This window comes from Oncorhynchus nerka, linkage group LG18 (genome assembly GCF_034236695.1).
Source record: "Oncorhynchus nerka isolate Pitt River linkage group LG18, Oner_Uvic_2.0, whole genome shotgun sequence".
In the NCBI taxonomy this organism is placed as follows: domain Eukaryota; kingdom Metazoa; phylum Chordata; class Actinopteri; order Salmoniformes; family Salmonidae; genus Oncorhynchus; species Oncorhynchus nerka.
The window spans coordinates 56,465,763-56,486,981 of record NC_088413.1 but is presented as its reverse complement, the minus strand read 5'-3'; the positions used below and the strand labels follow the sequence as shown (position 1 = coordinate 56,486,981).

The following is a 21,219-nucleotide window of genomic DNA, read 5'->3' as shown; positions in this document are numbered from 1 at the left end:
GCTAAAAGGGTTCTCAGAAGGTTTTTGCTAAAAGAGAGAATGTTTCCCAAATGGAAAATTGGACACTCAAACTAAGGGAACATTAGGTTAACATTACAAAAACGTTTTCTCTCCATAGAATTGTTAGTTGGGTATCCCAAGAATCTGGTCAACCAGTGCAACATGGCACCTCCCCAATCCCCCCAGCTGGCTGTTTGGGGTGGTCTCCTGACAACTGATCCCCCCCATCCCTCCCATACACCCCCAGCTCCACCCCTCCTGCTGCAAGACTTGGACATGACTGCCACACTGAAAGACAGCCAGATAGATACATTTTACAAGTTGCACAGTGTAAAGCTTATATTCGAACACAGTGATTGCACAAACCATGTAAACAAAGAGGAGATCATGGTAGCCTTCATTTCTACATGGACACTTTAAATATCTATAGTACAGTGGTAGTGCTGTAGTAGTAGTGATAGTACAGACTTTGTTGTCTGTTCAGATACACTGCATTATGTGTGGCTGATAACATATGGTGGTTGTTTGGAGGTTTCCAGAGTGGTGATGTAAGGCCACTTACTCCTTACTTTCTCTGGACATGAGAATGTCCCCAACAACATCTGGAACTCATTGTGACACACAGAATGATGGGGCCTTTTCCTTTGATTCAGTTGAAGCTCAAGGCCAGGGGAGTGAGAGTGATCTATTTCCTGTGGCTGGATTTGTGAATGAAGAGGAGACAAAAAGGGGAGCGCACCAGACCCAGTGATACAGTAGACTACAGAGACAGTTTGAATGGATTCAATTCACTTCGGTTGTTGTTAGCCATTTACTTTGCCTGCCTTCCCAACAGTATCTCTGTAACCGAATATGCCTGGGTGTGTGGGTATTTGCCTTTCTCTCCCATCTCAAAATGTACAATTGTACTGTATTTAGAATTTATTTTCCATTCTGAGGATACAATTGGAATACAAATGTTTTATCCCTTAAATGTTGTGCCCTGCAAAACCCTAGTGGATTGTTGCTCTTAGTTGCTATTTGATCAGGGAGGATGGGGCCCCTCTCAAGAAGCGAGAGGGGACACAAAAAGGACTGACAGGGAGTCATCCAAGTCCTGTCCTTTTAATGATAATTGTATTTTTCAGTATTCCAACAATAACAATTATGTGGTAGCACTGAGATGTCCTGCCTCCCCCCAGTCTCTGGGTCCGGTGAGCCAACATTGTGTAAAGACTATAGCAGCCTGGGATAGTAGTAAAGGGTGCCATTGTTTCTAAGACCTCCAAAAAATAGAGAGGAAGTAGATTCAGGAACAAAGAAAATCCCGGCAGTGTGGGACTGTGTTCTATTTAGATTTGGAGGTTCAGGAACCGGGAGGAATGTGGAGAGCCCAAGTAAGCAACAGAGAAATATTTCTTCCAATGGAGGCTGTTTTTTTAAAAGGAATGGGTTATTATAGTTGGCCAGTTAAAGCCCTTAAATAGCCATGACATCATGGCTGGGGCTGGTGCTGGAGGGGAGAGACAATGGAGGGTTTGTACCCGAAGAACTCTAGAGAGCTTTGGGGAGAGTCGGAGGGCGGCTAGAGTGGGGGGTTAGAAGCCACATCTGGTCTCTACCTGCCCTATTCAAACGCGGAGTGGGAATCAAGTGTTCCAAACTGCATTTGGAGACATTTTACTGGTGGCTACACTGAGCTCAAGTTCGGTACAAGGTGCATGGCTTTGCTCATATTTGTACTGTGCACCTTCATATTTATGAAATGTGCCTTATGAAACATTTTTTCTAAGTACTGTATAACACATTCACTATACTTATGAAATGTGTTTGACGTCAATATTACAATTGAATAGCGGAAACATTTGAGTGAAGCCTCAGAAAGTAGGCTACGAAAGAAATGACAAACTCAGCGCTGGAATATTGGAAAAGATTTGAATGTTTGTGAATGACTAATACCATGAAGTGCAGTAGAATCATGTGTAATCTATCTGACGCTCTGCTTTGGTTGATCTTCTATAATCAGTCATAATGTTTGGTATTCCAAATGGTAGTAATTGGCATGGAACTTAATATGCACCATAAATTAATCATTGTCTACCTCACAAAGTAGATATGCATTACAAACAATCTATTATGTTTCACTGATTATATTTTCACTAAGCCATGTCTCAGCTCCTCCACATGAAGTCAGTCAGTCAGTCAGTCAATGACATCAACTCCACAGCTGTCTCCCAGAGCTGCACTTATGAAAACTGATCATATTACTCCTAAATGTTACAGCGTGTGACCTTAGCATGCACCCCCTCAGTGTATCCTATCTAGAAATGCTAAATTTACTCAGATGGAGTCAAGTGTTTTACTGTGCCTCTGGCTGGGGGCGCTTTGTCTTTGTCAAGTGGGCCGTGTCAATGACATTGTAAAAAGTGTGAAACAAATAGCATTGAATTCAACTGAATTTTACCCCCCACTGTTTGTTGAACCCTCTGCTTCATACTTGTGTCCTGGGTTAAAGGAGCAGTAAAACAGAGACTCTCACTAACAACCAGTGTCTACTCCATAATAACAACTTCATTGATAGTGATCAGATGCTGTTTTTGAATGCGAATCGATTATATAAATCGTTTACAAACTTTGAAATAATCAAGACAAACACCCATCTGAGATCAGAACTAGAAAGGAACTCTAGTTGATATTAGCCCAAAAGGCCACAGAAGCCTTCACCACTAGTGAAACCCTAATAGGCTTACCTCATAATCTCTGTCATCACCCTCTGTTAAGACCTCTAAGGCCTTTTTTGTGTGCCTATTGGACATAACGATTATACCATGTTAAATTCTATGTTGAAAAGTCTGCATCTTTTGCCCGCAATGATAAAAGGTTATTTTCTCTCACAGTGATATGTTCTGTCCCCTTTCCCTTACAGATTACTCTGGCGCTGATAAGACTGGGCCAGGGGTCCCTGGTGGGGTGGACTCAGAGTATGGCCCTGACGGCCTATCAGGAAAACTAGGTAGGATCATAAAAAAAGTTACATTACTACAGTTAATTGCATTACATTGAGTCTTATTTCATGATTTTCGTATCCATCTCTGCAAGGTATTAAACCCAAAACTCTCCTTCCTCCTTTTCCCAAAGTTCGTCCCCGTTTCACCCAGCCTGCTAAAATGAGGAAGCGTGTGATCGCCCGGCCCGTCGGGAGTTCTGTGCGGCTGAAGTGTACGGCCAGCGGTAACCCTCAGCCAGACATCGTGTGGCTGAAGGACGACAGGCCACTGACGGAGAGTGAGGTGGGCGAGGGGCGCCAGAAGAAGTGGACCCTGAGCCTGAGGAACCTGACCCCGGAGAACAGCGGCAGGTACACCTGCAGGGTCTCCAACCAAGCCGGAGAGATCAATGCCACCTACAAAGTGGAGGTCATACGTAAGTATCAGAGAGTCACAGAGGTCAGAGTCATAAATGCACTTAACGAGCCAGTCCACCTGGAAAGATCTCATAACTAATGTATGTGGTAGAATCCTCGGGGGAAGGAACCAGATAATAATGTAGTATATATCACAGTCCTTCAGACCGAGTTCTATGGATGTTGTGATAATGATCATTTTTGGCTATCATGGATGAAAATCAATCTGGTCAACATTGGTACAATGGATGAATGTTACTCGTATCCCTGCTCTATGGATGAATGTTACTTGTATCCCTGTTCCATGGATGAATGTTACTTGTATCCCTGCTCTATGGATGAATGTTACTCGTATCTCTGTTCCATTGATGAATGTTACTTGTATCCCTGCTCTATGGATGAATGTTACTTGTATCCCTGCTCCATGGATTCCATTGATGATCCCTGCTCCATGGATGTTACTTGTATCCCTGCTCTATGGATGAATGTTACTCGTATCCCTGCTCCATGGATGAATGTTACTTCCCTGCTCCATGGATGAATGTTACCATCCCTGCTCCATGGATGAATGTTACTCGTATCCCTGCCCTCCATGGATGAATGTTACTCGTATCCCTGCTCCATGGATGAATGTTACTCGTATCCCTGCTCTCCATGGATATCCCTGCTCCATGGATGAATGTTACTCGTATCCCTGCTCCATGGATGAATGTTACTGTATCCCTGCTCCATGGATGAATGTTACCATCCCTGCTCCATGGATGAATGTTACTCGTATCCCTGCTCCATGGATGAATGTTACTCGTATCCCTGCTCCATGGATGAATGTTACTCGTATCCCTGCTCCATGGATGAATGTTACTCGTATCCCTGCTCCATGGATGAATGTTACTCGTATCCCTGCTCCATGGATGAATGTTACTCGTATCCCTGCTCCATGGATGAATGTTACTCGTATCCCTGCTCTGGATGAATGTTACATGAATGAATTTACTCCCTGCTCTATCCCCCTGCTCCATGGATGAATGTTACTCGTATCCCTGCTCCATGGATGAATGTTACTCGTATCCCTGCTCCATGGATGAATGTTACTCGTATCCCTGCTCCATGGATGAATGTTACTCGTATCCCTGCTCCATGGATGAATGTTACTCGTATCCCTGCTCTAAGCATGAATGTTACTCGTATCCCCTGCTCCATGGATGAATGTTACTCGTATCCCTGCTCCATGGATGAATGTTACTCGTATCCCTGCTCCATGGATGAATGTTACTCGTATCCCTGCTCCATGGATGAATGTTACTCGTATCCCTGCTCCATGGATGAATGTTACTCGTATCCCTGCTCCATGGATGAATGAATGTTACTCCCTGCTCCATGGATCCCTGCTCCATGGATGAATGTTACTCGTATCCCTGCTCCATGGATGAATGTTACTCGTATCCCTGCTCCATGGATGAATGTTACTCGTATCCCTGCTCCATGGATGAATGTTACTCGTATCCCTGCTCCATGGATGAATGTTACTCGTATCCCTGCTCCATGGATGAATGTTACTCGTATCCCTGCTCCATGGATGAATGTTACTCGTATCCCTGCTCCATGGATGAATGTTACTCGTATCCCTGCTCCATATCCCTGCTCTCATGGATGAATGTTACTCGTATCCCTGCTCCATGGATGAATGTTATCCCCTGCTCCATGGATGAATGTTACTCGTATCCCTGCTCCATGGATGAATGTTACTCGTATCCCTGCTCCATGGATGAATGTTACCCTGCTCCATGGATCCCTGCTCCATGGATGAATCCCCCTGCTCTATGGATGAATGTTACTCGTATCCCTGCTCTAAGCATGAATGTTACTCGTATCCCTGCTCCATGGATGAATGTTACTCGTATCCCTGCTCCATGGATGAATGTTACTCGTATCCCTGCTCTATGGATGAATGTTACTCGTATCCCTGCTCCATGGATGAATGTTACTCGTATCCCTGCTCCATGGATGAATGTTACTCGTATCCCTGCTCCATGGATGAATGTTACTCGTATCCCTGCTCCATGGATGAATGTTACTCGTATCCCTGCTCCATGGATGAATGTTACTCGTATCCCTGCTCCATGGATGAATGTTACTCGTATCCCTGCTCCATGGATGAATGTTACTCGTATCCCTGCTCCATGGATGAATGTTACTCGTATCCCTGCTCTATGGATGAATGTTACTCGTATCCCTGCTCCATGGATGAATGTTACTCGTATCCCTGCTCTAAGCATGAATGTTACTCGTATCCCCACTCCATGGATGAATGTTACTCGTATCCCTGCTCCATGGATGAATGTTACTCATATCCCTGCTCCATGGATGAAGTGTGGAGTCCAACGAGGAGAGTCGGTACAACTCCACCATTGAGGTGGGTGACCATCACTTCGTGGTTCTGCCCACGGGAGAGGTGTGGTCACGCCCTGATGGCTCCTACCTCAACAAGCTGCTCATCACCCGTGCCAAGGAGGAGGACTCTGGCATGTACATCTGTCTGGGCGCCAACACCATGGGCTACAGCTTCCGCAGCGCCTTCCTCACCGTTCTGCCAGGTAATACCAGTGCCAGGCTGCCTGCCCTCTAGTACATCATAAACTCTTACCTGGCCTCCCAACAATCCAACTTTCAAAATATTTCCCATTGTGCACACAAACTCCTCTGTTTCCAGTTCTTCTTCCACAGGTTCTTGTGAGCTTTGTATTGGTGAACAATGTAGTATTGACCCACTGCAGTGATTTAGAGTGCTGAGCGATAAGTGCTTTTTGAGGTCGGTTCAGTTTCGGTTAAATTATTAAAAAGATAATCATGTTTTTTGATTTCGGTTTAGCAAATGTTTTTTTACTTTAATTGCACTATGCATTATGTGGGTTGAATGCTGTAACAACAGAATAAAACAATTAATAAAAGTACCATGATGGTAGTGACTGCCCATTTACTGCTTATCTGAGTTATCTCTACAGAAATTGAGCATTGAGCTCACAAAAAAAACTAAATTAAATTCAAATAATTGAACCGACCAAAATATTGGTTAATCGCTCAGCACTATTCATTTCTCTACCAAGTCTCTCTCTGCATGTGTAGCTACTTCTTTGTTAAACTTTATTGTTTAGAATGATTGACTCCATGTTGACTGATCCTTCTTTTTTGGGGGCCCTCTCCTGCAGACACCAAGCCACCTATCACCCCGATGTTCACCCCAGTCTCCAGCCCCCTCCCTTGGCCTGTCATCATTGGCATCCCTGCTGGCATGGTGTTCATCTTTGGTACAGTGCTGCTGTGGTTCTGCCAGAGTAAAAAGCACTGTTCCCCAACCAGCACTGCATCTGCCCAGGTCCTGCAGGCCTCCCACCGGCTGCCCTACCGGGAGAGGGACAGGAGCTTTGTGGCCCCTTCCTCCAGCCCAGAGAAGGACTGCCTGGGCTCCATAAACTATGAGGAGTATCTGGCTCAGCAGCAGCTTCTCGTCACTCAAGGGGGCTCTGCTCTCCCCCCCAAAATCTACCCCAAAATCTACAATGACATCCACACTCACACACACTCCCACGTGGACGGGAAGGTGCACCAGCACATTCACTTTCAGTGTTAGCCATGTGCCAAATGTTGTCCCCCTCTCTGCGCCTCTGAAGGATTGCATCGTAAAGCGAAGGTCTGAGCTTTGGACTGAACCTCAGAGAACAGCTCTCTGGTTAAACACATCTGGGGTTGCTCTTTGAACTGTCACCTTGCCTGTGCTGGATCTTGATCTAACTGGACATAACTGGGGCTTTATAATGATCATTCAGTACTGTACAACAGTGAAATTAAGGTGATGGTACATGAGCAGTTTTAGAGGTTAGTGCATAAATGGCTGCCCTAGTGATTTCTCAACTAAAATAACATCTTCCAATGACAATGTATGGTTTTTACTGTACCTGCAAACCTGCCTGGTCCTTGGTGCTACTTTTTTTCATATCAAAACCACTGAACCCTGATGTGCACTTAAATCACCAAAATATTCTGCGTTAAAGGCAGCTATTCAGACTTACTGAGAGTGCATATCCATCAGTAAATACATAAATAATCCATCATTAACTTGTTTACCCATATCAACTAACCAACCAGGATTAGGGTCAGTTTTGACCTTTTATCTCTTATGTTGGGTACAAGATACAGTACTTTAGCTCTGCTAGGTGATGTTGAAGGCGGTATGGAATACAATACAAAAGGGCTGGTATTACGCTCATACTCAGGTAGCCCCTTTGATTTTGGTAAATGTTTCTTTATTGTTCAAATGCACATTCATTTAACCCAGACCACTATTGATGTGCCACCAATAATCCTGTTTTTCAATCACAAAAAAGGCAATATGAAAATACATTGTTAGCATTTATTTGGTATGTGAATCATGTCCATATCAAAGACTGCAAATAGAATATTGTCCCAATGTTGACTGGACTCGCTAAATATAATTGCCAGAATCCAAACGTTACCACCACTAGCCTTTTGTGTTTTGTAGAATCCTTGCAAATATCTCGTGTTGCATTGAATACATAGTCCGCAGTCTAATTCAACCACATTTTAGATGTTATGGAGAAAATTTATTTTTCAAAGTCAGGCATTTTACATGCATTTTGATTTTTTAATAAGGTTCTGTAGTTGCAATGTAATATGAAAGACAATGCCAATAAGGATAATCATAGTTTATGCAAGTACTTATACACAATTGGTTGTTTGACAATCTTGTATGATATACCCCCATTAAAAAAAAGTTGATTTGATAAAAGGACAGGCACAGATTATTTGGTTCATGGCCTCAATTCTTTACAGGAACTTGGTTGATGCCTCAATTATAAAAATCTATACTATGAATGACCTCTGAAAATGAGAATTGCAAGGATGTTTGTAAAAGCCTCCGGTCAGCCCACCGGCTTAAAACCCCATAGGCTTCCACTGGGAATGAAGGGATGGGTTCAGTGATCGTTAGCTGCCCTGCTAGGTAAGGACCATCAGGAGGCCCCTACAAAAGGCAGGTCAGCTTTCTTCCCGACATGGCTGGAAGAGCCTAGTCTACACAGGGTGATTCAGAGGGCAGCCAGCAAAGGGCCAGTGGTGCTGGAATAGATACAGACAGAGATAGAAAGTGCTCTCACAGGAGAGTGATGGCCCCTGCAAGAGTACACCGACTAGCATCGCTCCCATTTAAGAGTGAATCTAGCCCTTCTCCCCTCTGCCCCACACTACCACCTCATTCATCTCCAATCTAGGTAGGATTTCCTTTCACCATTTAGGAAGTGCATTGTCCTGGTCCGGGAGTGATGTGACAGGACCCTGTGATTGCTCAGGGAAGAAGGGGAGCATTGTATCAGGGTAGCTTGTTTTGTTGTAAGCATTGTGGAACGGGATGAGCTTTGGTTCTGGAGACAAGAGGCTATTGAAATGTTTTAACAGCACATCACTAGAAGAATCTATGGAGGTACTTTTAGCTACTGTTCAGAATAACTTGTACAAATGTCACTGCTATGCTCATCAGAACATGCAATGAATGCACGAAACCAAAAACTCAAAATTACCTTTGCAAAGACTACACTACAAAATATTACTTATGGTAAACAGCATCTCCTGGAGGATCAAAATGGAATTGAAGGCTACAATGCAATTCAAATAAACTTGCAAGGAGCTACAACGGATCTTGATTAGTAAAATGTTTTATTATTACAGTAATAAAGACAGACATGAACAAGACCAACATTGACAAAATATGAATCAGTAGATGAGCCAGTGAAGTACTATTACATTTCTCGATCTCCAATGAAGAGCAGCAAAACACTTACAAAGCGATATTCACACATGCTCATCAGGAAGAGGACATATTTAGATTTGTAAAAAAATCTAAACTACAGCAATAAAGGCAAGGACATAAACATACAGTTGAACTCAGCCCTTCTGGACTTTAGCAATTAGCTCATCGCAAAGATTGGTGAGTTCTTCAGTCTCTTTTACCTGAGGGGACAGGGGGGAAAAAAAGCAAGGAAAATAATCTGATAAGAGCAAAACTTCCATGAACAAATTATGCCAAAAACATTGATAAAGGCAGCCCCATGGATTTCAGACTGAGGTGGACTTACTTTCTGGTCAAGGCTATTCTCCAGTGACTGGACCTTTAGCTGCTCTCTGCGCAGCTGGGCCTGAAGTGCAGAGACCTCCGACTTTAGTTTGGAGCGAACCTCTGCAATCTCGCCATTCGCCCTGGGGGAAAAAAGTAATAGTCAGCCAAGTAAGACTATAGAGGCTGGCAACAATATGCAATTATGTATCCGGCTGTATTTTGCACAAAAAAAGTATCGTTTGAATGTCTTACAGGCCAATTTTCTGCTCTGCATGGACTTTCAGGGTCTGGTAGCGCTGCTCCTCCTTCTTGATCCTAGCCAGGTAATCTTGAGCACATTTCTTCAGAATCTCTTCATTCTTAGTGGCACACATTTATAACCAAAGGTCATGAGGTTGGCAAAGCAAAGTCATGGAACTACATCAATTCAGTATCGTCCTTCACAGCAATGTTACTTACCTGCACCAAAGCATGGTGTTTTGCGCAATAATGTGTCAGCAAGATTCTATCAAATCATCAAATGTATTTATATAGCCCTTTGTACATCAGCTGATATCTCAAAATGATGTACAGAAACTCAGCCTAAAACCCCAAACAGCAAGCAATGCAGGTGTTGAAGCACGTTGGCTAGGAAAAACTCCCTAGAAAGGCCAAAACCTAGAGATTATAACAGAACATGGCCAAGATGTTCAAATGTTCATAAATGACCAGCATGGTCAAATAATAGGTCTGGGACAGGTAGCACGTCCGGTGAACAGGTGAGGATTCCACAGCCGCAGGAAGAACAGTTGATAATGTATGTTAAGCCTTCTCCAGAAATGATAATTACATCAAAAATGAACAATTGCCTGAGAAAGGTGCTGGACCATAAGGACAGTTTGATGAAAAAGCTTAAAATATATTTTTTAATATATATATATATTTTTTTAATAGGTTCAAATTTAGACATGCCACTATGCATAGGTCATGACATTCTTTTTATAGGTCATGACATTATTTTTAATGCCGACCTTTTTGTAACCCTCGATGGCCTCTTTGTACTTGTCCAGTCTCTTGAAGAGCTCAGAGAAGGACCTCTCCATGGTGTTCAGGTCCTGTGATACCTGCTCCTTCTCCTGCAAGACTTTAGTGATCTCAGCCTGGGCCATCTCCTTCTCCCTTTGTTTATCAGCTGCAGGAAACAATGACAATCACAACAAGTTGTACATTTTACATGAAAAGGATATTAAACATTGCAAAATTGCCTTTACTACAACATACCCAATATCTGAGCAATTGTGGCTTCAAATTCAGACATGATTTTCCTGCAAAAACAAAAAAGCAGAGAAACCAACAGTTAATTGTTAGAGGTGTGAAATGAGAATAAGTGACCAAATACTAGCGTCAATGCTTATTGCTTACCCCATTGCATGATTATCCCAAGACAGCTTGTCATGCTTTGCCTTCCATTGAGCTTCCTGTTCCTTTACCTATAAAAACAAACCATTATAAATTAAAATGATCATGACTGGATTGAAAGGGATGAGGAAAACAAATACGTACTTCTTTCTGGATCTTGGCAATGGCAGCATCCATATCTTGCTGACTGTATTTAAGCACCTCTATGATGTTATCCTCAGTGTTGGCTGGTTGGGGGAAAGTTGAGGCTAGATTCATAGGGGAATTTTGCACAAGAGGAGTCATAGGACCAACAACCTGAACCTAAAGGGACAGAAGACATCCATTTAACAGTTTTCCCACATTACTTAGCTGTACTATATTATATTATCTTTGAGGAAACTTACAGGTGGTGGGACATCAATAAGTTTGGGGTTGAGAGATTTCAGTCCATTCACCCCATTCACTTCCTCCTTAGCACCAGTCTTCTGGGTATCCACACTAAAACCACATTGACAGAAACCTCGCTCAGATTTGGAGAAAACACCTTGATATTCACCTTTGAATTGCAAACTCATTTTAGATACACAACTAGATTAAGTACGCTCTCAATTCTGGGCCAATTAAATGCTTAAATGCAACTAGAACATTTTAAGATGAACACGTAAGTAATTTCCCCCACCCAGTTAGATGGGTAAAACAAAACCATGTGATTATGACCAAAACAGTAACGCACCGTGAAGCAAAGGCATCTGGTTGAGGGAGGTTGTCGAGTCCTGTGGGGCCTCCAGACTTCTTGGGGCTTTCTCTCATGAGGGGGTCAAATTTGAGGTACAGAGATTGTTTCCTCAGTGCTGACTCCTTGAACTGAATTTAAAAGATACATAATTAGAGGAAGCCCAAAATGTATATAAACAGAACATTTGTATGAACATAAACAAGATTCAACCACTGAGACATAAACTGAACAAGTTCCACAGACGTGACTAACAGAAACAGGACAGTGTGTCCCTGAACAAAGGGGGGTGTCAAAATCAAAAGTAACCGTATCTGGTGTGGCCACCAGCTGCATTAAGTACTACAGTGCATCTCCTCCACATGGACTGCACCAGATTTCTCAGTTCTTGCTGTGTTACCCCACTCTTCCACCAAGGCACCTGCAAGTTCCCTCACACTCCGATCCAATAGGTCCCAGACGTGCTCATTGGAATTGAGATCCGGGCTCTTTGCTGGCCATGGCAGAATACTGACATTCCTTTCTTGCAGGAAATCACGCACAGAACGAGCAGTATGGCATTGTCATGCTGGAGGGTCATGTCAGGATGAGCCTGCAGGAAGGGTACCACATGAAGGAGGAGGATGTCTTCCCTGTAATGCAGAGTTGGGATTGCCTGCAATGACAAGCTCAGTCCGATGATACTGTGACACCGCCCCAGACCATGACGGACCCTCCACCTTGATCCCGCTCCAGAGTACAGGCCTCAGTGTAACGATAAACGCAATTCCAACCATCACCCCTAGTGAGACAAAACCCCTGGTGATGTCTGGTGAGGACCTGCCTTACAACAAGCCTACAAGCCCTCAGTCTAGCCTCTCTCAGCCTATTGGACAGTCTGAGCACTAATGGACGGATTGTGCGTTCCTGGTGTAACTGGGGCAGTTGTTGTTGCCATCCTGTACCTGTCCTGCAGGTGTGATGTATCCTGTGCAGGTGTTGTTACACGTGGTCTGCCACTGCGAGGACAATCAGCTGTCCGTCCTGTCTCCCTGTAGCGCTGTCATAGGCGTCTCACAGTACTAACATTGCAATTTATTGCCCTGGTCACATCTGCAGTCCTCATGCCTCCTTGCAGCATGCCCAAGGCACGTTCACGCAGATGAGCAGGGACCCCAGGCATCTATCTTTTGATGTTTTTCCAGAGTCAGTAGAAAGGCCTCTTTAGTGTCCTAAGTTTTCAGAACTGTGACCTTAATTGCCTGCCATCTGTAAGCGGTTAGTGTCTTAACGACCGTTTCACAGGTGCATGTTCATTAATTGTTTATGGTTCATTGAACAAGCATGGGAAAGTGTTTAAACCCTTTACAGTGAAGATCTGAAGTTATTTGGATTTTTACGAATAATCTTTGAAAGACGGGGTCCTGAAAAGGGGGCGTTTCTTTTTTTGCTGAGTGAGTATGTTATATATATATATATATATATTTTGAATAATCACTTACATTGCTGGACCCAAACTGCTCCAGGTAGTCCATCTGTCCATCAAAGTCATTCGCCATGACTTGAGAGAACGGGGGACAAGTGTTAGTCAAAAAGCTAGTCACGTCGACATTACAGCAACGAACATGAATTCCTCAAGTTATTTGACTTACATGTGGTTCCAGGAACAAACTCATTAAATTCTGACATGCCATTTTGTGGGTTCTGCTCAAATGGGCAGAGTTCAAAGGGTTCTAGGGTGCTCAGTGAAGGTTGGTCAGGTTCAGTTGGAGGTTCCTGCTCTTGGCCAGACAAAGGATATTGAACTTCACATGATTCCACAAGATCAGCAGCTTCAGCTGGAATGTTGTCCTACAATTGTAGAAAGAATGTCACCCAAATAAGCACACAACAATCAATATACAGCTTTGGCTAGCCAAAATATTTTTCCAATATATAATCTGATCAAGTTTTAAAAAAGCTTACAATTCCTTCTCTTGTGGCAGAAAGATCAGGTTCAGTCCTTGAGATTTGGTCTCCAGCACTAGGAAGACTGAAAATATAATCACTACCAGCTAATGGAGCGGTGCAGCTACATTAAGCTTCTCTTTATACAGCACTGATTATGCTTCAAATATAGATCAATACTACCTTTAAAACATTTAATAATATTAAAGTTGTAATGAACATGAACTTACAGTGGCCATGGTGCGGTGTCTTTCTGAACAGGCTCCGTCACTTTATCAGGGGAGGCAGCCACCCTGACTGAGTTTGATCCCTCGGCCTCTGAACTGGATTTCACCTTACAGACTATAGAGTCACTCATTCTTGCATTTGTACCAAATGGATTGAAGTCTGGGTCATCAAACTTGTCAAAGTTGTACAGGCATTTCGGAACAGGAATATCAGAATCACTGACCGCTGGCATCACTGGAGATTCCTTAGATAGAGGTTCTTTCTTTTCCTCAGGTACAGCCTTTTTCTCTGAAGGCTTAAGACCAGGAGGCCTTTTGACAAACCGCTTGGGAAGAGGCTTACGTTTGATCTCCCCGCCATCATCGAAATTGAACTCAAGTTTCACTGGCCCGGCATTGGGAGCAGCTTCACCCGGCTGAGGCATGGAGTCTTCAGCGGGCTGGCTCGTCTCCTTGGGAGCAGGTGACAATGGTGCAATAGCTCTCATCTCTGGCTGGACAGGTGCCAATACAACTGGCTGAGACACCCGAACCATGGCTGCAGGTCCCATTTCCTTACCAGCAGGGGCAGTCTCTTCAACTTCCACCTCTGGAGGGTCATTGCATGGCAGCTTTCTACCAAGTATGGGGGAATTCTGAATTTGGGAGGCTCCTGTTTGGAAAGGATTGACGGAATCAAGGTCGTCAAAATCGAATTTGTAAGAACCTTTGGGCGGCAGAGGAGTCTCCTTATCTCTAGAGATGTCGACAGCTTGATCTGGGTTAAGGTTAACGGATGACTGTACAGTCTCGTCCTCATCAGCTTTGGATAACTCAATGGCTGGATCCTTCGTCATGGTGACCACACTGCTATCTGTTGAACGCACATCAGCTGAGATGTCAGCGAGAGAATTTTCCAGTGATGGCATGAACGGGAGGGTCTCATCCAGTGCCGTTTCAATCTTGTCAAAATCATCTGACATCTTCTCACGAGAAACTGCCTCAGCTATATTAGGTTCACTCAGATTAACAGCCTTGGAGGTTTCAACTAGTTCACTGTGCCTTGCTGGAGAGAGGACCATTTTACCAGACCCTTGGAAGGGATTGATGACATCAAGGTTATCAAAATCCAGCTGATAACCTCCTTTACTCTGAATTGGCATGTCATCATCAGGATAGGATGACACATCTGAAAAGTCTGCAGTAAAATAAGTTAAAAAATCAAGTCAACATTTTATGGTTGAAATAATGGTGACAAAGCGATGTCGTAATGGATCTTGGACATTTATTCAAATGCATCTACCTGATTTTGGCACATCAACAGGCACATTGATTTCCTGCAGCAACACCCTGTAAAAATACACGAGGATAGATTCGAAACTAATCTTTCAACTTGATACGATTATGAATAATCATTCTGCCAACGTGACGTACAGCTTTAAAAAAAAGTACATGCTTACTCTTCAGGTGTTGTAAGCTGCAGAGACTCTAGGGCTTTTGTACAGTAATCTATGCTTGCCATCTTGAGGGACTTTGTTGGTGATTCTATTCTCTTAGTGTGAGGGTCTCTTCTTGGAGTCTGAAAACAAACCTGAACGCAGACAGCAAAAGGTTATCTGAAAACAAAATGTTCTTTCAGACAAATAAAGAAATATATAAATGGGTAAACCTAACCTGGTTAAATTGTTGCGCGCACATTGAGTGAACTTTATTTTTATGCAGTTTACTCTGAGTAAACACCTCCGCAAAAAATGTTGGGTGTGCGCCAGCTAGTGCTTTTTGCTAGACTATTCAAACAGTCAAGCATAGATCCTCAAATAACAAGATTATTTTACAGAGAGAATTATTCTGGAACATTTTAAACTACTAGAAGACTAGGCTTCTTGACAACATATATGCACTGTACCTTCCCTCCCTTTCCTATAGTTTTGTTGGACAGGTTCTCTGCCTGAGACTGGCGAAGGATGGATGGCCTCCCAGTCGGCTGATCCAAGGAAAAGATGTCACAACTTGTCTCTGAATTGCTGTGCTTTCTTCCAGGGCAGATCCCACGATTCTCATCGTTCACAGCAGTAGAACTCATCCTATGAAGAGGGCCACACAGAAGTGAGGGAGCTGAAGCAAAAGTAGGCCCCACCCAGTAGACAGCTTGGCACACTGATTAGACTGAGTAAAGCACGTCACGGACGTCAATCTAATTGACGAAGCCCATTCAACCTAATCTCTAGATACAACATTGAGGGGGTGTGTATCAGCTATACACCGATTGTACAAAACATTAGGAACACCTTCCTAATATTGAGTTACACCTCTTTTGTGCACACTCCAATACTTCCCACAGTTGTCTCAAGTTGGCTGATGTCCTTTGGGTGGTGAAACATTCTTGATACACGAGAATTGTTAAGTGTGAAAAAGCCAGCAGCGTTGCAGTTCGACTCAAACTGTGTGCCTGGCACCTACTACCATAGCCTGTTCAAAGGCACATTAATATTTTGTCTTGCCCATTCACCCTCCGAATGGCACACACAATCCATGGGCTGCGGTCCAAACACTGAAGACACCCTAGTCCACTTACCCTCGCTTAATGCCCTTCGGGAAATCCCCTTCACCATCTTGATGGGCGGTCCAAATGATTCGCCAAGCAAGGTTAGTTTGCAACGTAAGCCCTTCAGCCCTCGTTTTTAGTCAGCTTCGCTAGTGTACAATTATGTTCACTCCGGGGCCTGAAACTCCCCACAATTCAATTTGCGATGATTGTACATGCGCTAAGAAGTCTGCGAAAACGTACACTTGTATGTTGACTTCTCCATTGATGTTTAAGTAAAAACTAACACAAATAAGTTAGAAATGGTGCTACTAATGCACATGACAGCACAAACACGTCTCGTAAAAGTAAATATTTTTGTTTGGTTATCTTTTGGAAATTGTAGAAAAACCTTTTCCTTCTTCAGAAGTTCCAGCTAGGCAGGCTAATGTTAGTTAGCTAATTAATTTGCTAGCTATCATACAGTAGGTGCATATTAATAATAGAGGTAAACAGATTATGATTTTTCAACGCCAATCGGAGGACCAAAATAAGCCAATACCGCTTAAAATCGTCCGATAAAAAAATCAAAAATTGTAATAATGACAATTACAACTATACTGAATGAACACTTATTTTAACTTAATATAATACATCAATAAAAATCAATTTAGCCTTAAATTAATAATGAAACATGTTCAATTTGGTTTAAATAATGCAAAAACAAAGTGTTGGAGAAGTAAAAGTGAAATATGTGTCATGTAAAAAAGCTAATGTTTAACTTCCTTTCTCAGAACATATGAAAGCTGGTGGTTCCTTTTAACATGAGCCTTCAATATTCCAAGGTAAGAGGTTTTAGGTTGTAGTTAATATAGTATTTATAGGACCATTTCTCTCTAAACCATTTGTATTTCATATACCTTTGACTATTGGATGTTCTTATAGGCACTTTAGTATTGCCAGTATAACAGTTTTGCCAGTGTAACAGTATAGCTTCCGTCCCTCTCCTCGCCCCTGGGCTCGAACCAGGAACACATCGACAACAGCCACCCTCGAAGCATCGTTACCCATCGCTCAACAAAATCCACTCTGCAAGGGGAACAACTACTCCAAGTCTCAGAGCGAGTGACGTTTGAAATGCTATTAGCACGCACCTTGCTAACTAGCTATCCATTTCACATCGGTTACACCAGCCTAATCTCAGGAGTTGATAGGCTTGAAGTCATAAACAGCTCAATGCTTGAAGCATTGCGAAGAGCTGCTGGCAAAACACACGAAAGTGCTGTTTGAATGAATGCTTACGGGCCTGCTGCTGCCTACCATCGCTCAGTCAGAGCAGTCTATCAAATCACAGACTTAATTATAACATAACACACAGAAATATGAGCTTTAGGTCATTAATATGGTCGAATCCAGAAACAATCACCTCGAAAACAAAACGTTTATTCTTTCAGTGAAATACGGAACCGTTACGGGTGGCATCCATAAGTCTAAATATTGCTGTTACATTGTACAACCGTCAATGTTGTCATAATTACGTAAAATTCTGGCAAATTAGTTCACAACGAGCCAGGCTGCCCAAACTGTTGCATATACCCTGACTCTGCGTGCAATGAACGCAAGAGAAGTGACAATTTCACCTGCTAACCTGGATTTCTTTTAGCTAAATTTAGAGGTTTAAAAATATATACTTCTGTGTATTGATTTTAAGAAAGGCATTGATGTTTATGGTTAGGTACAGTCGTGCAACGATTGTGCTTTTTTTCACAAATGCGCTTTTGTTAAATCATCCGCCGTTTGACGAAGTTGGCTGTCTTAGTTAGGAAGAAATAGTCTTCACACAGTTCGCAACGAGTCAGGCGGCCCAAACTGCTGCATATACCCTGACTGTTGCAAGAAAAGTGACACAATATACCTAGTTAAAAGAAATTCATGTTAGCAGGCAATATTAACTAAATATGCAGGTTTAAAAATATATACTTGTGTATTGATTTTTATGGTTAGGTTACACGTTGGAGCAAAGACAGCCCTTTTTCGCGAATGTGCACTGCATCGATTATATGCAAGTAATAATCAACCATGTGTAGTTAACTAGTGATTATGATTGATTGTTTTTTTTATAAAATAGGTTTAATGCTAGCTAGCAACTTACCATGGCTTCTTAATGCATTCGCGTAACAGGCAGACTCCTAGTGGAGTGCAATGAGAGGCAGGTGGGTAGAGCATTGGTCTAGTTAACTGTAAGGTTGAAGATTGAATCCCCGAGCTGACAAGGTAAAAATCTGTCGTTCTGCCCCTGAACAAGTCAGTTAACCCACCGTTCCTAGGCCGTCATTGAAAATAAGAATGTGTTCTTAACAGACTTGCCTAGTTAAAAAGGTGTAAAAATGTATTTATAAAATCGGCCAGCCAAATCGGTGTCCAAAAATACCAATTTCCGATTGTTATGAAAACTTGAAATCTGCACTAATTAAAGCGGCCATTCAGATTTAAAATTGCCGACCTCTAATTAATAAATATATTTAATTTAAGTCGACATGCACTTATAATTGAAAGTAGCGCATATAAAGCATCCGAAAAGACAATCAATGCGGGATGAATGAGTGACGAATTTCAGATTTTTAAAATTTCCTTCCTCCCTCACTCAAGTTCTCCATCATTTAACCTGTCTCAAGGATTAAAAATAATTTAACCTGTCTCTTCTCCATCTACACTGATTGAAGTTGATTTTACAGGTGACATCAATAAGGGATAATAGCATTCACCTGGCCAGTCGCATGAAAAGACCATGTGTTCCCGAAAGTTTTTTTACACTCAGTTTGTGTCGTTGGATCCTTGTTGACAATGGATAAATGTAAACGTCACCAACCTGTAGAAGTCTAAATGTGCAATTTATTTGGAAATAAAAGGTGAAAGGGTCATGTGCTACCAGTGGGGAGAAAGAACTATTCATCAGGCCACAAAGACTTGTCATTCAAACAAGTTTGTTTACAGACATTCCAATTGATAGCCAAGGCTACATTTATATTACCACTACATTTATATGACCAGATTCTGAATTGTACACAACACTTGTTAGCATGCCAAGATTGTTGAGTTGGTGACAATGACTAGAAGCAATTTACCCACTACGTCCTCACACCATAATGTGGCCTGCAGCTCCAGGGCTTGTCAGTTTTCCCTACACTGGATGCATCTGCCAGGCCTGCCAAAGAGCACACCAAATCTGCAAAGCCCATTTGGAATCATTCAGAGTTTGGCTAAATGAATTTCCCTTAGTGCATAGCCAATTAAACTAAGCCACCGTGACTGCAGCATTTTGTGGATGGTCCGGCTTAACATTTAACTAGTACATAAAAGGTTTGAAGCAATGCCACGAGTTTTGCTCTTACTTGAACTAATAATGGCAATCGCATATCAGCTAACGTTAGTTAGCTAGTATGCTAACAAGGAACAAGTCCAAATAAAATCTTGCTCACATTAGGTACGCTACCTAGTAACGCTAGTTTGTTATTAATTCAGCACGTTAGCCAATAACAATTAACAGTAGAAAACTAGCGGACCTTGTCAACTGCTAGTTAGGTTGACATCAACCATAGATAACGTCAATATTGAGTTAACACAATTACCTAAATAAGCAGTTTATCCTAACATATATGACCAGTTTATATTGTACTGTATAGATAAGACATTGGAGGGAACTTGTTCTCGAGAACCCAAGGCAAAGCTAACGTTAACTCCTAGCGCATTCTTAGACGCTAACTAAAGTCAGTTAGCTGGTTAACGTCAGTTACTAACCATAAGTAATTTAGTTAGATAGCCAACGTTAGGTAAATCGCTAGCGTCGGGCTACAAAAGATGCATCAAATTAAGGAAGACATTTTGCGCGATAGACCAAGTCAGATGAACAATTAAAAAGCAGCCAAATAGCTACATACCTCAATCAAGGAGTCGGATAAACATAAAATAACTTCTCTTGACGCAAATAACTCAACCCACAGTTTACTTTTCGAAATCGTCTTGCAATGCAAGTGGTCGGTAGATTTCGAATTTAAACGCCTCGATTTGGACCAATTAAACAGACAGAAAACACAAAACATGGGGCGGAGCTTCATACGAATAAGCCAATAGCGTTGCGTGACGTTGAACCGACCAGTGAACTTGCGCCAAAGTCGAGACAAAGACGATTTAAAACACTATTTCCAGGCTCGCGTTTGATGACATTTTTTTATGATTAGAGAGTGTACATTTTACAACACGGCAAGAGTCTTTATACTGTCTGTTCCGTAATGAAAATGGATATTCTTTGCAGCCTCTGCTCTAGGGAGAGGGAGAAAATTAAATGAAAGAGTGCATTCAGAAAGTATTCAGACCCCTTCCCTTTTTCCACATTTTGTTACATTACAGCCTTATTCAAAAATGGATAAACATTTTTTTTTTTAAATCATCAATCCCCCATAATGACAAAGCAAAAACAGGGTCTTAGAAATTTTAGCAAATTTCAACAAAAAATAAATAAACCATAAATACCTGATTTACAGTATAAAGTATTCAGACCCTTTGCTATGAGACTCGAAATGAAGCTTGGGTGCATCCTGTTTCCATTGATCATTATGAGATGTTTCTACAACTTGATTGGAGTCCACCTGTGGTAAATTCAATTAATTGGACATGATTTGGAAAGGCACACATCTGTCTATATAAGGTCCCACAGTTGAAAGTGCATGTCAGAGCAAAAACCAAGCCATGAGGTCAAAGGAATTGTCCGTAGAGCTCCGAGGCAGGATTGTGTCGAGGCACAGATCTGGGGAAGGGTACCAAAACATTTCTGCAGCATTGAAGATCCCCAAGAATACAGTGGCCTCCATCATTCTTAACTGGAAGAAGTGACCCGGCCAAACTGAGCAATCGGGGGAGAAGGACCTTGGTCAGGAAGGTGAC

The 21,219-nt window shown here is 42.4% G+C and overlaps 2 protein-coding genes across 4 annotated transcripts in view; one reads left to right on the top strand and one right to left on the bottom strand.

Annotated features, from left to right (window-relative positions):
- Positions 1-8,202, top strand: part of LOC115146174 (fibroblast growth factor receptor-like 1) — a 79,873-nt gene extending 71,671 nt beyond the window's left edge. Inside the window, exons 4-7 of the mRNA XM_065003353.1 lie at positions 2,906-2,992; positions 3,118-3,472; positions 5,753-5,976; positions 6,589-8,202. Of these exons, the coding sequence (XP_064859425.1) occupies positions 2,906-2,992; positions 3,118-3,472; positions 5,753-5,976; positions 6,589-7,010 (1,088 nt within the window). The 3' untranslated portion in view covers positions 7,011-8,202. The remainder of the gene's footprint in view (positions 1-2,905; positions 2,993-3,117; positions 3,473-5,752; positions 5,977-6,588) is intronic.
- Positions 8,203-9,090: 888 nt separating this feature from the next.
- Positions 9,091-20,324, bottom strand: tacc3 (transforming, acidic coiled-coil containing protein 3). Of its 3 annotated transcripts, none has more exons than XM_029688074.2 (17): positions 20,217-20,324; positions 15,661-15,838; positions 15,215-15,345; positions 15,058-15,104; positions 13,779-14,952; positions 13,567-13,633; positions 13,254-13,452; positions 13,104-13,162; positions 11,623-11,753; positions 11,294-11,387; positions 11,052-11,210; positions 10,911-10,978; positions 10,770-10,813; positions 10,520-10,680; positions 9,762-9,868; positions 9,529-9,649; positions 9,091-9,403 (listed from the first exon to the last, which is right to left on the bottom strand). In XM_029688074.2, exons 2-17 carry the CDS (start codon positions 15,835-15,837, stop codon positions 9,338-9,340), a joined length of 2,805 nt encoding a protein of 934 aa, XP_029543934.2. In that variant the 5' UTR covers position 15,838; positions 20,217-20,324; the 3' UTR covers positions 9,091-9,337. The 3 variants fall into 3 exon arrangements, with proteins under 3 accessions (XP_029543934.2, XP_029543936.2, XP_029543935.2); XM_029688076.2 differs by having other exon boundaries at positions 13,567-13,624; XM_029688075.2 differs by having other exon boundaries at positions 13,779-14,943.
- Positions 20,325-21,219: the final 895 nt, after the last annotated feature.

Bases quoted from the DNA above. Each gene is read 5' to 3' on its own strand.
- tacc3 (XM_029688074.2), bottom strand. From the start codon at position 15,837: ATGAGTTCTACTGCTGTGAACGATGAGAATCGTGGGATCTGCCCTGGA. The intron at 14,953-15,057 runs GTAGATGCATTT...ATTTTACTGCAG, and splicing joins TGTTGATGTGCCAAAATCAG to ACTTTTCAGATGTGTCATCC. The intron at 9,404-9,528 runs GTAAGTCCACCT...CTGTCCCCTCAG, and splicing joins AGAATAGCCTTGACCAGAAA to GTAAAAGAGACTGAAGAACT.